This window comes from Telmatherina bonti (assembly GCF_933228915.1).
Source record: "Telmatherina bonti genome assembly, chromosome: 2".
NCBI lineage: Eukaryota > Metazoa > Chordata > Actinopteri > Atheriniformes > Telmatherinidae > Telmatherina > Telmatherina bonti.
In genome coordinates, this window is record NC_136620.1 from 16,883,120 (window position 1) to 16,896,945 (window position 13,826).

A 13,826-nucleotide genomic window follows, 5' to 3' on the forward strand; every position below is an offset into this window, starting at 1 on the left:
CTGCTACGTTAAGCAGTTTTTCAGACCCCTCCCGTAAGTCTATAAAAACAACTAGTGACTATCAACAAATCTAGTGACTTATTCTGGTATTCTTGAAAACTTTATGTGAGTAACATGAAAGAACTCTCCGTTAACTGCTATGTAAGCCCCTCCCCATTCAGAGAACAACACTAAAGGCTTGGAGGTGATCACCTCTGCTGCATGACCAGACTGAAGTTGACAAGGATTGATCCCGCCTTGGTTTACTATCAAGTCATTAATTATTAAAGAGAGTGGATGAAAAATTTGAAATGAATAAGAACAATTTGTAGTCTTGTAGAGAACAGCTGGAGCTGTTTGTTAAAGTATATAAAATAACACACAACTTGACCAGTGATATTTTTTTTATTTCTTTTTTACCACTTTAAAATCAAATGTTGTTTTCCCAATATTTATGGAGCCTGACTTTACAACAATAATGTATATGTCTATTATTAGATTTAGTTATCCATTAAAATCTTTTTTAATATCCAAAAAAATATCCAAATAAAAACAAAAAAAACAAAAAAGTTGCATTTTGGGGCCAAAGTTGTTTTCTGATTAAAGTGCAAATAATTGGCCCCAATTTCAGCAGGAGACATCAAAGGGTCAAGTTTAGTTGTTATCATGGATTTCAGTGGGTTCTGGTTGGTAAATTGGACCCGTGCAAGACACTGGTCTTGGGGTTCCTAATTTTACTGTGGTGTGCAGAAAATACATTTTCTAAACTCATGTTGATGGTTTTGCTTTTATCTTACGCAAACAATAATCTGCATCACTTTCTTCTTTTTGATGAAGTTGGCATAGTAACTTTGTTTGGCCGCTGAATAGTCTTTGGATCAGTGCTGAAAACTGCTGAATCTATTCTATGAAAATGTACATTATAGTCTGTCAAGTTTGACAGAAACAATAAACATAAAATTGTCATGGAAATCAAAGAGCACAGGAACAGCACCAGAAAACAAGAAGACCAAAAGGGTTTGTTTTTTCTTTGGAAAAAAAGAAACCACTCAATCTTTAACCAGTAAGGAATCGTCCACTTCATCCCCATCCACACAATCACTCAAAAGCAATGGGATTCCTACATCTTGGATGAAAACAGCCAAAGCATACTGTTCAGAACAATTCTTATCAGCAGCTTTTAAGTTTTCCTATAGCATTTATGAACATAACGACAGCTGCAGCTCAGTTCCTCAATAAATCAATCCTCTGCATTAAGCCAACAACTCTGATGAATGAGCAGACCTACCTCTTGATTTGCATCCTTACTGAAGTTTTTAGCCAGAGCTCCAAACAAGACAACGTTGATTGACGGGTTCTGAGATGGGCTGTTATGGGGAGAATCATCCTCTGAAAGAAAAAGTTAACCAACACTTTACACGGGAACAAATCCAGGTGAGCTTTAACTTTATTCACGTTAATTTACAGAAATCAATTCCCTTTCTTATTCACCGTGACGTGATTGGACAATTGTCATTCTGAGTGACAGTTGCTATTTCAACAACTCAAGTGGTGATTTTCTGCATCCAGTCAAAGGCAAGTCGACACCATCTAATTTTGAAAATTGCAGATCTCACCTCTGAATTTTTGTCAGTTTTACTTAATAGTAAACATAGAGAAGGAAATAATATATATTCTCAGAAAGACATGAAAAGAGACTAACAGAGGGGGTCTGCGCAGTCATTAAACACACCGTAGAGTCATCTTTTTTCTTTTCACGGGATGCAACTATACTGCTCAGCACTGCCCCCTGTGGTTTTCTGTAAATACAGAACTTTACAAAGGCAACGCATTTGCACTTTTCCCACATTAACAATAATCCAACAATTAGTTATTGGAAGGAAACATGAAGCTGCATAGGGGTCAATAAAATAGTAAAGTTGCTAAATTGAGAGTTAAATGAATAGAATCATCAATAAAAATAAATAAATAAATAAATTAAAAAAAAAAGAATATAACAATTACTCAGTGACTGAAGAAATTGTCATTTCCTGTCTGACAGAAACAGTTCCATGTTTTAATAAATGGGGGATTTTCTTGTTGCCAAAAAGAACAAATGCAAACTAAAGGATGATCACCATTCTCTAAGTTTGTTTCTGTATTGCCATTTACTTCGTTAAAATTCAAGAAGTGTCACATCAATATGACATGTCATTATGTAGTCCATGTAGCAGCATCATTAAAAAAACAGAACATCAGACAACATACATACTGCTAAAAGCAAACAAAAAGATCATACTTTGAGCTAAACGGGTTAAACACACTATATCAAGATGTGTCATTCCACTACAGCACACACTGAGATCTCTACTTCTTCATCTTCATCTTCTGCTGCTTATCCGGGGTCGGGTCGCGGGGACAGCAGCCTAAGCAGGGAAGCCCAGACTTCCCTCTCCCCAGCCACATTTTCCAACTCTGCGGGGGATCCCGAGGCGTTCCCAGGCCAGCCGAGAGATATAATCCCTCCAGCGTGTCCTGGGTCTTCCCCGGGGTCTCCTCCCAGAGACCTTAGATCTCTAGTCATTCAAAATTGATGTGAATTTGGTGGATGCGGCACCCTTAAACTGAAATACAGCTTTGGATGTCATATGGATTTGATTAGTGCTGGGAAATCTGTGTGGGAGACAGTTGTCGGTTATGTCATTACACCTACCTCAACATTGCTGCAAACACAGAGACAGTTGAGCAGGAGGAGGTGGTTTAAAATAAAAAATAATAATTTTAAAAAACTCCTCAGTCTTTCCGGTAGGGTCTGTTCAAGGGTCCTGGAGAGAAGGGTCTGTCGGATAATCAAATCTCAGATTGAGGAGGAGTAGTGCGGTTTTTGTCCTGGTCGCGGAACAGTGGACCAGACAGGTGTTAGAGCTTGGTCCACACTGACGGTAGAAAGTCGGATTTGTTTCCAGTGAAGGTTGGACTCTGCCAAGGCTGCTCTTTATCACAGATTCTGTTCATAACTTTTATAAACAGAATTTTTAGGCGCAGCAGAGGCGTTTGGTTTGGTTATCTCAGAATTTGTCTTTTTGCCAAATTTCCGCTTTTTGCGGATGACGTGGTCCTGTTGGCTTCATCTGGCCATGATCTCCATCTCTTGCTTTAGTGATTTGCAGCCGAGTGTGAAGCGGCTGGGATGGAAATCAGCACCTCTAAATCTGAGACCATGGTCCTCCTCCCCAAGTGGAGGAGTTTAAATATCTCAGGGTCTTGTTCACGAGTGAGGAAAGGATGGAGCGTGAGATCAACAGGCGGATTGGTGTAGCATCGGCAGTAATGCGGAGCCTGCACCGGTCTGTCCTGGTGAAGAAGGAGCTGAGCCAGAAGGCAACACTCAATTTATCAGTTGATATATGCTCCTACCCTTACCTATGGTCATGAGCTGTGGGTTTTGACCGAAAGAACGAGATCTCGCATACAGGCAGCTGAAATGGGATTCTTCTGCAGGGTGGCCGGGCTCTCCCTTAGAGATAGGGTGAGGAGCTCGGTCTTCTGGGAGGAGCTCGGTGTAGAGCCGCTGCTCCTTCGCATTGAGCTAGCTCGGGCATCTGGTCAGGATATCTCCTGGACACCTGGGAACGCCTTGGGATCCCCCCCGCAGGGTTGGCAAATGTGGCTGGCTTGGGGGGGGGGGGGGGGGGGGGGGGGGGGGGTGGACTTTTGGTGTTTGAGTATACAGAGAGCCAGAGGCTGCGCTTGGCTCAAACACCTGCTTGGTCATACAACACGGGAGGAAACAAAAGTTTCCCCCACTACCCAACAACAGACCTCTATTGCACAAGATTTCACAAAGAGTGCAGCTTATGACCGAATGAGCAGCGATAAGAGTGACATAACAAGAGCCATCATCATGTACTTGTGACATGGTCCCCATTGGAGCACAGCAGGGTTCCAGCCATATTAGGAACCTCTGAGTCCCATGTATTTTTAAACAGCAAAGAAATACCCAAACTGTGCAGCTCATAAAGACCGCTGTGAATTAAAATACTTACTACTATGGCCGTGTCGCACCATATATCAGCCTCACAATTCATTACATTACTGATGAGTAGAAACTGCCTGTAGATGCTAAAAGTGAACTTTAAGTGTTTCTCTCTGAAAAATATACTGCTTTGTAATACTTTTGTACTACAGAATAAAAGCATGTCCTGTATAGTTGACACTGTTTTTTATTTAGAATATGCATTTTTTTGTGTATTTAAAGATGTGTAAAATTAAGTGTATGGTATCTTTTGCACTATTTTTTATGACAAAGTAATTTTACTACTTAAGGCATTCACCTTATATAAAACGTCTCCTATTTTAAGTATTGATTATAATATTGACTTTATTTTTATAGTAATATATTAAAAAAAGGATTTTTTTCTGTTATTTCTGTTATTTGTAATATTGAAATGATTTTTTACTTCTATTATTTCTGTTCATTAGTTTATTTACTAATAGTACTACTTTCTGCACCAGTAAGTGCTCAATAAATTACATTATATCTTCTTTTATAATAATTGTAAATCTTTCCTTTATACTGCAATATATACAGATACTGCTATTATAATGAAAGAGAATCTACAATATTGAACATTTTCTCAATAACTGAATAAGACATTCTTTGTCACAGCTGACCAGAGGATCCCTCTGGCAGAATAGTTTAGTTTGATGTAGATGGTGTGTTTTGTTGAACGGCTTTAAACAATCCTGTGTTTTGCAGAAGCAGCTCTAGATCAGTTTCCAGCACACTTAGTCCCTGTCCCATAATACATATCCAAAGAATACTACATTCAAAGACTTATAAAACATTAAATGCCCCCAATGTTGCATTTTAAGCTCAGAAAATTGACCAGGTGAAATCCCAGGTAGGGCTAGCCAATATGACCAAAATCTGATATCCCAATATAGCTCATTTTATATCCCCATAACGATATACAAGATATAACATTTTTTTTAATAAACTTTTTAAATTTTGTGTCAGTCATCAGTTATTTGTCAGATGTGCTTGGTGTCAGATGTGCGCAGTGATCTCCCTCCATCTGGGGGAACTATGGCCGTATGACGTTTCACGGGTAGATGCCTGTTGCAGCGTTTACATCTGGAGTTTATTATGAGCGCTTTCGCCACCACTTGATGCTGCTTTTGTAGCGTTTGCTTGTTGACTCTATCCTTTATTCTGTATTCTTTATCCTGATTCTCGCACAGGTGATAAAATGAGTTTGTTGTGTCAGAGTTCGTTGTCGGGAGCTAGTCTGTTGTCGATTCCACATCTGTCTTTTTATATCCAAACCACATCCATGTGACAGAAATTTACCCTCTTTTATAAACAAGCTCATCTGTTTTGGGTGACTTGTCATCTTTTAGTGAATGACCCTGCTCTGAAACGCGTCTGCTACCGTGTTCCTCTCTGTTTGCTTATGTATTGCAGCATGCATGTCGTAAAGCGCATCTTGACATAAAATACGACAGTACAGCACCTTGTCGTGGCATAAATTTTAAAGCTTCATATAAAATAATTGACATTTTCTAATGTCCAAACGATATATATTGTCATATCACCCAGCCCTAATCCAAGGTATGTGCATTTCTCCACCTCCTCCCCAAAATGACAACTGTGTTTGGTGCATTCTTGGTTCTGTTCGACTCTATAATCACCTAGTTTTTGTTTTTTTTTTGTTGTTTTTTTTTATAAGCAAGATAATTGTTTATAAAACAAAGTAAGAATTAACACCAGATAAATACGTGTTTATGTCAATTTTATATGCATGCATGTGTTACCTCTGATAACAATCTTCAGGATGAAGTTATTTGTTGCAACCGCCACCAATGGTCCCTTTTGAACAATTTTCCCCTAGAAAAAGAAAGCATATCCTCGTTTAATCCACACTGAAACACATTTAGCTCTTTCAGCAGTTCTGCAAAGTCACACTAGGATCCTGTCAGTTGATCAAACTCAGAGAAAACCAAGAGTTGTTGATTAGAGTAATGGACTGCAGGAGAGAAAGTGATTATTCTGCTGCTTTGGTTTTTATAAATATATTCCTGACACATTCCAATCAGAAGCAAGAAAAAGAAATGAGAGATTAAGCAGAGGAGGGTTACCTCTGCAACATGCAGGGCAGTGTGCCCCGGCAGTGGGAAGGATGACCCCTTTCGCATCTGGATCAGTTTTGGATCGGCATATTAAAACTCAGATATCAGTATCGTATGTGAAAAAAGTGAAAAAGTGCATTCGTACAATTTATCCCCATAGTTTCAATTTACTAAAAGTAACAGAAAAACACACTAAAAGTGCATGAGCAAAAACTGAAAAATGTTCAGACAGTCAGTCAAATGTGCATCTCAAATATGAAAAATTTTGTAAACGAATCATCTATGCAGCACCATGCAAGCTTTTTTCACAGGGTTCTGTGGTTAAACTGACTCGGTGATTTGATACTTAGCAAGAAACTTTGTCCATGGTAGGTCAGGTTTGTGCATGCAGTGGTGGCTTTAGATATTCCATGTATTAAATTCATTTTCATACTTTATACCCACCTTGATCAGCTGTTTATTAAAACAACCCGCTCAAACTTGCATCAGTGCAAATGGGGAAGTGACAATGGACTGCTTCACGCTTTTCTGCATAAACTACACCCACCTCAAATATCCAACCAATTACGCAATACTTCTTTGAGCTCAACGAAAAGAAAGTTCTGCTAAGCTTATGTGTGAAGAACAAGTCACTAGATGTCCCCGATCTTGTCCCCAAAAACAAATTTGTCATTTTGTTCTAGTGGCCTTGGTAAGAGTATAAAAAAGTTCTTACTTCTTTCGGAGTATGCAACAAGCTAGGATTGCTCAATTATTGTTAAAAAACAAAAAACAAAAAAACAAATCATGATTATTTTGACTGAAATTGAGATCTCGATTATTTAACACAATTATCCATTATCTTTAATAACATTAATTTATTTAACATTAAACAGTTACTTTTAAACAATGTCCTAAGAATTCCACAAATTTTAGAAAACAAACAAATAACATGAAGCTTTGTCATGATAAAGTGCAAATACTGATGTAAACTGAGGAGATAAATATAAACTATGTTGTACTGAACTTCCACAACCTACTGCAATTATCCTACATTGCACCTGCAGTCGGAGCCGCCTATGAGACTGGCCGCCTGGGAGCGCTTTGGGACGAGGAGAGGCTCCCGCTGCTCCTTCGTTACAGTAACTGCAGAACAATATGTGCCTTCAGGTCAGTCGCCAAAACACCAGAAAAGTCTCTAATAACTCCAGTAAAAGTTGCTAGATTTGTTTATAGTCGCCTTTAACAACAAATATCATCAAAGGGGTTTGGAAAGTCGCCAGATTTAGTGATAAAGTCGCCAAGTTAGCAACAGTGGCTGAACGAAACCAAAGCGGCTGTGGGAAGAGTTTACAGCCCAGCGCTGCAATGTCAGAGACGCTCGCTGGCAACTGAAGACAGCAGGAGAGTAAACTTTAAAGAGTAAAACAAAAAAATTGCATCCTTTTGTTTTTACAATCGTTGAAAACCCAGATCATGATTGAGGTTAAAATCCGATTACATCGCCCAGCCCTACAACAAGCTTAAATGTCTGACAGAACAAGAGTGGGACTTGATCAGAGATCATCAACACAATCTGCGGAACAAAATTATATTTTCTTGTGCACATTAGAGTGTCATCTAGATCTGTACTGTTTCATTTAAAATAAGGTACTGTGTCTGTAATACCTCACCTGTTCATTGCTTAAGGGACTTGTACTTTCATAGCGCTTCCTAGTCATGCCGAGCACTCATCCTCTTGATCGAGCTGACACATTAACGCCGGCCCCTTTACTTCAGTTCTTATAAAGCCCAAAATTTCCTTAATCCAAACCGCAGTCAACCATCTGCACAAGTTTCTGCAGAACTCCACAGCTCTCTGAGACGTGTTTATCACTGCACTTTCTCCTAGCCAGGTAGCTTAAAATAAAAATGTGTTAGTCAATTTCCTTTTTGTGTACTCATCATTAGAGCGGTGGCTGCAGCCGAGTACACAACTCAGTGAAAGGTTAAAAAGAATAAATACTTAAGGAAATTCTGAATAAGACAATGATTGGAAAAAAAAAAAAAAAGAAGAAGAAGAAGACTATAGCCGCTGCTGCAAAACAGAACATGTCCCTCAAAATGAAAGATCAATGCAACAGTTCTGTGTGTGGTGACGTCGGAGCGCATTACTTACACATCTTTTGGTGGCATCATTTAAGTACTTATTTCAAGCTTGGTCCCTCCAGCAGGTCTGGGACTGTAAAGGTTCTTTTCAGCACCCTACTGCTTCTTTTGGAAACTGCTGCAGCCTGAGACCCACTACTGAAAATGTTCCTTCAACCACTGGGGGTTTTTGGATGACACATTTCACATCTATTCCAGTCATTTCTTATACCACTGGTAGTGATCAAGCTCCTCATCTTTCTCCTTTTAATATTACTGTTAGCAGGGCTACCAGTTTCTGCTCCTCGCTAATCTTAAGCATGTTTCTGTTTGGTTTGTCCACGACAGTAGACACCTTCCACAGTGGATATAAGACTTCTTGGGCTGCTGAAGCTGTCCCTAACATTACTGTGTTAAAATAAAAACGCTTATTAAGCAGAGGTTACCAAACCTTGATTTTTTTGTTGGTACAGTCGGTGTTGGTGGAGATGAGAGCAACGGGAATCCTGGTCAGGTGTGCGGGTACCAAGGAGCTTAACCCTTGCCCTTCTGACAGCACATGGACAGGCATGATCCTGAGGTGACCTGAGAGGCACAAAGAAAAAATATTCACATTTTTTTTTAACATTACACTATTGATAGAGCACCACAGCAGCACACATAGGAGTCAACATGAGTGTGAAATATTCAGTTGCTTTTTGCTGACTGAAATTTAAAATCCTGAAGAAACATGAGACTGTCAGATGGATAAGTCCAGGGATCGGAGCCTGGTTAATTAATATAGGATGATAGATGATGATTGACTAAAGTTAAAGTGATTTATATTGATTTATTGTATTACATCAAAGTTCACCATGCCGCCACAAATAACAATAGTCACAGTTTCACTGCAAAGTATCATTAACATGTTTCCAGTTAACATCATTGCATTTTTTGTGACGAGAATCTCAGAATTATAAGCCTGTGAGCAAAAAAACTAGTAATTTCCCTTTGGCGTGGACAAAATATTGACATGTCATGTTAGGGATGAGACTGACATCATAGAAAAACAATTAAATGCAAAAAACTGCTTGAATGTGCAAGTTAGAACAAACATGACACCAAGTCAACATCTACTGGTGAAATTTCACAACTGATACCTTTTAATCACAATTTTGTCATGAGAGCCATATGCTGGTAACTGTAGGAGAAATTAATTAAACTGCAATGTTTAAACTGCCAAAATGTAAGCTTTGACCTAAAGTGGCCTACTAAAGTGGGTTCAGGTTTTGGCTCCAAGAGGATTTTTTGTACACTTTGATATGATATAAAAATGCAAAAAATACCATATTGTTTATTTGAACTGTAGTTTTGGGGCTGCCACAACACATTTAGAGAGTTCCCCCCAGCCAAATATCCAAATTCTTAACATTCCTTTGAGGGGGTACTCAACTTGTTTAGTTTTCAGGCATAACCAGGGCACCAAAAAAGCAATTAGTTTGGTGATGGAATAATAATAAAATCATGAGTAATGAAAAAAACTGATATAACACTCGCCGGTCAATAGGCGTTAGCACCACCTTTTGGTGTACTATTTCAAACATATTTTACAATTTCCCAAAGAGGATAAGTTAAATTGTTAATAATTAAAGATGATGTCACAACTAGTCAACTAATCTATTTTAATATAACAGTCCATTCTGCTACTGAAGAAACACCTGAAGCCAATTTGTCATTTAAGTTTAAAGAAAACTAAATCTATCATTTGTTTTCGAACAGTAGACATGAAGCTGCTGAGAGACACTGATCCAATGTGCAATCACTTTTAGAGACCAGTAAAACTTTCCTACACCAACCCACTCCATATCAGGCAGCACAGCAGAAGGGCTAAAGATTTGAGTTGTTTCATATAGAAACTAGGGGTGGGAAAATAGAATTGAAAAATCGAAAATCTGGATTTTTTTTTTTTTTTTTTTTTTTGCTTCACAACTTTAAAATGGATTTTTTTGTTAAAAAATCTATTTATTTTTTCCAAATAAATAAAATAATCCATTATGAAATTTTCGTCATATTTATTGTTTTTATTGATCTTTTTACTTGTTTTCTTGGGCATTATAGCAGGACAATTATGATCTCGCTATTGTGTTGTTTTTTTCCTGAATGAAATCAAGAAAAATGACGAGCAAAAAAATGTTTTATACATTGTTTTTTGCTTTTAATCTACAAAAATCAGCAATGTCGAAGAATTGTGACTGAGAATTGCACTTTAAATCGAATCGGCACCCAAAAAAATCAGAATCGAACAAAAGCATATTGTCATAGCCCTAATAGAAATCCAGACCAGCAGGTCGCACATTGTCAGCTGTTAGCACTCATCAGTGTGATTTCAGCAGATTTGACTGGCAGTACCTTGCAAACCAAGAACAAGGATGCTGGAGCAGAAAAGCCTGGGAGCAGACGAGCTGATCAGTGGACCATACAGTCAGCCTCAGCTAGGCAGAAAAATCCGTCAGGAAGAATAAAAACAAAAAGAGAGAAAAAAAAAACTGTTTGAAATTAACCCATGATTTAGAACAAGGTGAGGACTCAGAGGACAAAGTCACAACAGAAGGAATGATTCACTCATATTTTCTAAGTGCTCAATGGTTTCGAGGCTCACCTACACCTGGAGGTTCATCAGAGTCACCTTTTAATTTGAGTCATTATTCTATCACTGAAAAAGAAAACTGCACACCTCCTATAGCTGCACAGAAACGTTGTGGACATAAAATCAATTCTTTACTTCTGTGTTCATGATTTAGAGTGAAAGTTTATACAATTGAGTTATATGCAACAACTTGTAGAATAAATGATAATTTATCAAATCCAAACATGAAACCATTAATCATTCGGACAATATATGTAATACTCAGTACAGCTCCAAAAACTGTTTTGTTTCAACTGGTTTTTAATTTGACAACTGGGCAATGAGTCGGCCTGTATAAAAGTGTTGAATGTTTCCAAAGGTTCAACCTGCATCTACATCTGCATGACAATCCATGTTTCGAACCTAAACAGAATATTCGGGAATGTTACTATATTCGGATTTGTCACGTTTCCGTCTCAGACCCCCAAGTGAATGGTACTGTCTGATTTTACTGATGAGAGAAGACAGGAGATGTGCTTCTGAATGATTTGAGGTGGAAAAATCTAATCGAAAAATTGAATATTGGAATTTTTTTGCTTTATAATTTTAAAATCGATTTTTTTTTTGTTTCTTTTTTTTTTTTCAAATAAATAAAAATTATCCATAACTTTTTTTTGTTATTTTTTATTATTTTTATTGATCATTTTACTTGTCTTCTTGGGCATCATAGCAGCAGAATGATGGTCTGGCTACTGTGCTGTTTTTTCCTAATTTAAATCAAGAAAAGTGAAAAGTAAAAACAGTTTTGTACATTTTGTTTGTTTTTAGTCTACAAAAATTAGCAATATCGGGGAATAATGAGAATCGCAATTTAAATCAAATCGGAACCCAAAAGATCAGAATCGAATCAGGATGAAAACATATCATCACAGCCCTAGTGATTTAGTATTAGATCTTTGTACAGCATCTAGGGCATATCCTGACCGGATTATTCGATATCACAATTAATAAAATGTCATGCTTTAAAAGATCCCTCAGTATAGTCACTTTCCATCAAGGATTATGTCTGAACATATGGGCAAATCAGCACAACTAATCTTTGTTATTCTCTTAAAAGTAATGCATCAAGTCATCCAAGTCAGAAAACATAGACCGTGTTGAAAGATAGACGGAGCCTTCGGCGGTTAAAAGTGAAGACTTTGCAGAAGTGCATAAAACTGCAGTTTCCCCTTCATCTGCTAGGGGCTCCAAAACAGAGCAAATCCCCATAAACTCCCATGTTAAAAAGGCCAACTTTACAGCAGAAACAAAACATGTTTACAGCCTGGTTCAAAAATCCATCCGGGCAAGACGACACGCATGCCTCTGCCAAGACGGCGATGGTAGGAACTGCCCACCGAGCTTCAATTCAGCTCTTCAGAAACCAACGGGTGACGTCACGGAGGCTACGTCCATCTATATGCAGTCTATGGTTGAAAAGTATGTTCAAAACAAGCTTAAACACCATGACACAGCTAGCATGCACTGCAATGCTACAATATAAAATAAATATTTAAATAGTGAAATAATTATGAGTTTTTCCTCATACATGAATGTATCTAACATTAATTAGGGCTGCTCGATTATGACAAAAATTCTAATCATGATTATTTTGACTCAAATTGAGATCTTTATTATTTAACACAATTATCCAGTATTTTTAAACAACGCTGCGCGTCGTGATGTTCTAGGCGGTTGAGAGGAGATAAATAACATTAGTAACATTCGTGATGTTATTTAAGACACAAGGAAGACGCATTGAACAGTCTTATTGAGGTGGGCAGGCATGATTTCCTGTAATGGTCCGTGTGACAGCGAAGCTGTCGTAACGTCATATCATAACCAACTGTCATAACCGTCTAATGCACGGTTCTGAGTTGTTTAATTCGCTTTTACCACTTATATAGGAACTATTTTACATTGGCCTCGATGTACATTTTATGCTAAACAACCGCTGTCAGGGTACAGTGTGTTTTTCTCACTCACCTGTTAAAAGACAGCTGATCCGAACAAGCTGACTAACACGTTGCTATGGTAACGCCCCGCGATGGAGGGATATTACAGTGATTTAACTCGCCGAACTATGTATACAAAAATAATGCAGTCAGTTCTCACTAACAATGGTATAAACTATGTTGTTGTGAACTTCCACAACCTACTGCAATTATTCTACATTGACCAGCCGGAGCCGACAGAGACTGGCTGCCTGGGAGTGCTTTAGGACGGGAGAAGCTCCCACTGCTTGTTCGTTACAGTAACTGCAGAACAATATGTGCCTTCAAGTCAGTCGCAAAAACACCTAAAAAAGTCTCCAACAACTCCAGTAAAAGTTGCAAGATTTGTCGCGAGTTGCTTTAAACAAAAAAGTCGCGAGATTTAGCGAGAAACTCGCCAAGTTGGCAACGGTGCTGAATGAAACTAAAGCGGCTGTGGGAGAAGTTTAGAGCACAGCGCTGCAATGCCTGTGACGCTTGACTGGCAACCGAAGACAGCAGGAGAGGAAACTGCAAAGAGAAAAATAATCGCACCCTTTTATTTTTTATGATTGTTGAAAACCTAGAACGTAATTGAGATTGAAATCTGATTTATCGCCCAGCCCTAACATTAATAACACATTTATATATTTAATTCCCATTTTAAATAAAATCACATTTAAGTTATTATTTAATGATACATATAATTCAAATTTTAATTCATGAATGACACACTTAAGCACTAATTTCATAATATATTTACTTATTTAACAACAATCCTCCAAGTCAAAAGTGATGGGACATTCAAACGAAAGGTACAAGATCATTAGGGAGGAAGTTGCTCCTTTACTAGGAGAGTCCACTAACTGGAACCTTAAAAAAAGCTCACATTCCTCCCTCCAGGAAGGAAGCAGTTTAATCTGTAATCCTTAAAGAGCAAAAAAATTAAAAGTTTTCCAAATGATTTCATCCAATCTCCATCCTCATGGTCACAATACATTATTGACATAAAT

The 13,826-nt window shown here is 38.0% G+C and overlaps 1 protein-coding gene across 1 annotated transcript in view; it reads right to left on the bottom strand.

The window, feature by feature from the left end:
• Positions 1-8,767, bottom strand: part of pot1 (protection of telomeres 1 homolog) — a gene marked incomplete at both ends in the record, with an annotated part of 54,484 nt that extends 45,717 nt beyond the window's left edge. Inside the window, 3 exons of the mRNA XM_079256527.1 lie at positions 1,268-1,368; positions 5,776-5,848; positions 8,648-8,767. Of these exons, the coding sequence (XP_079112653.1) occupies positions 1,268-1,368; positions 5,776-5,848; positions 8,648-8,767 (294 nt within the window). The remainder of the gene's footprint in view (positions 1-1,267; positions 1,369-5,775; positions 5,849-8,647) is intronic.
• Between the last annotated feature and the right edge of the window lie 5,059 nt (positions 8,768-13,826).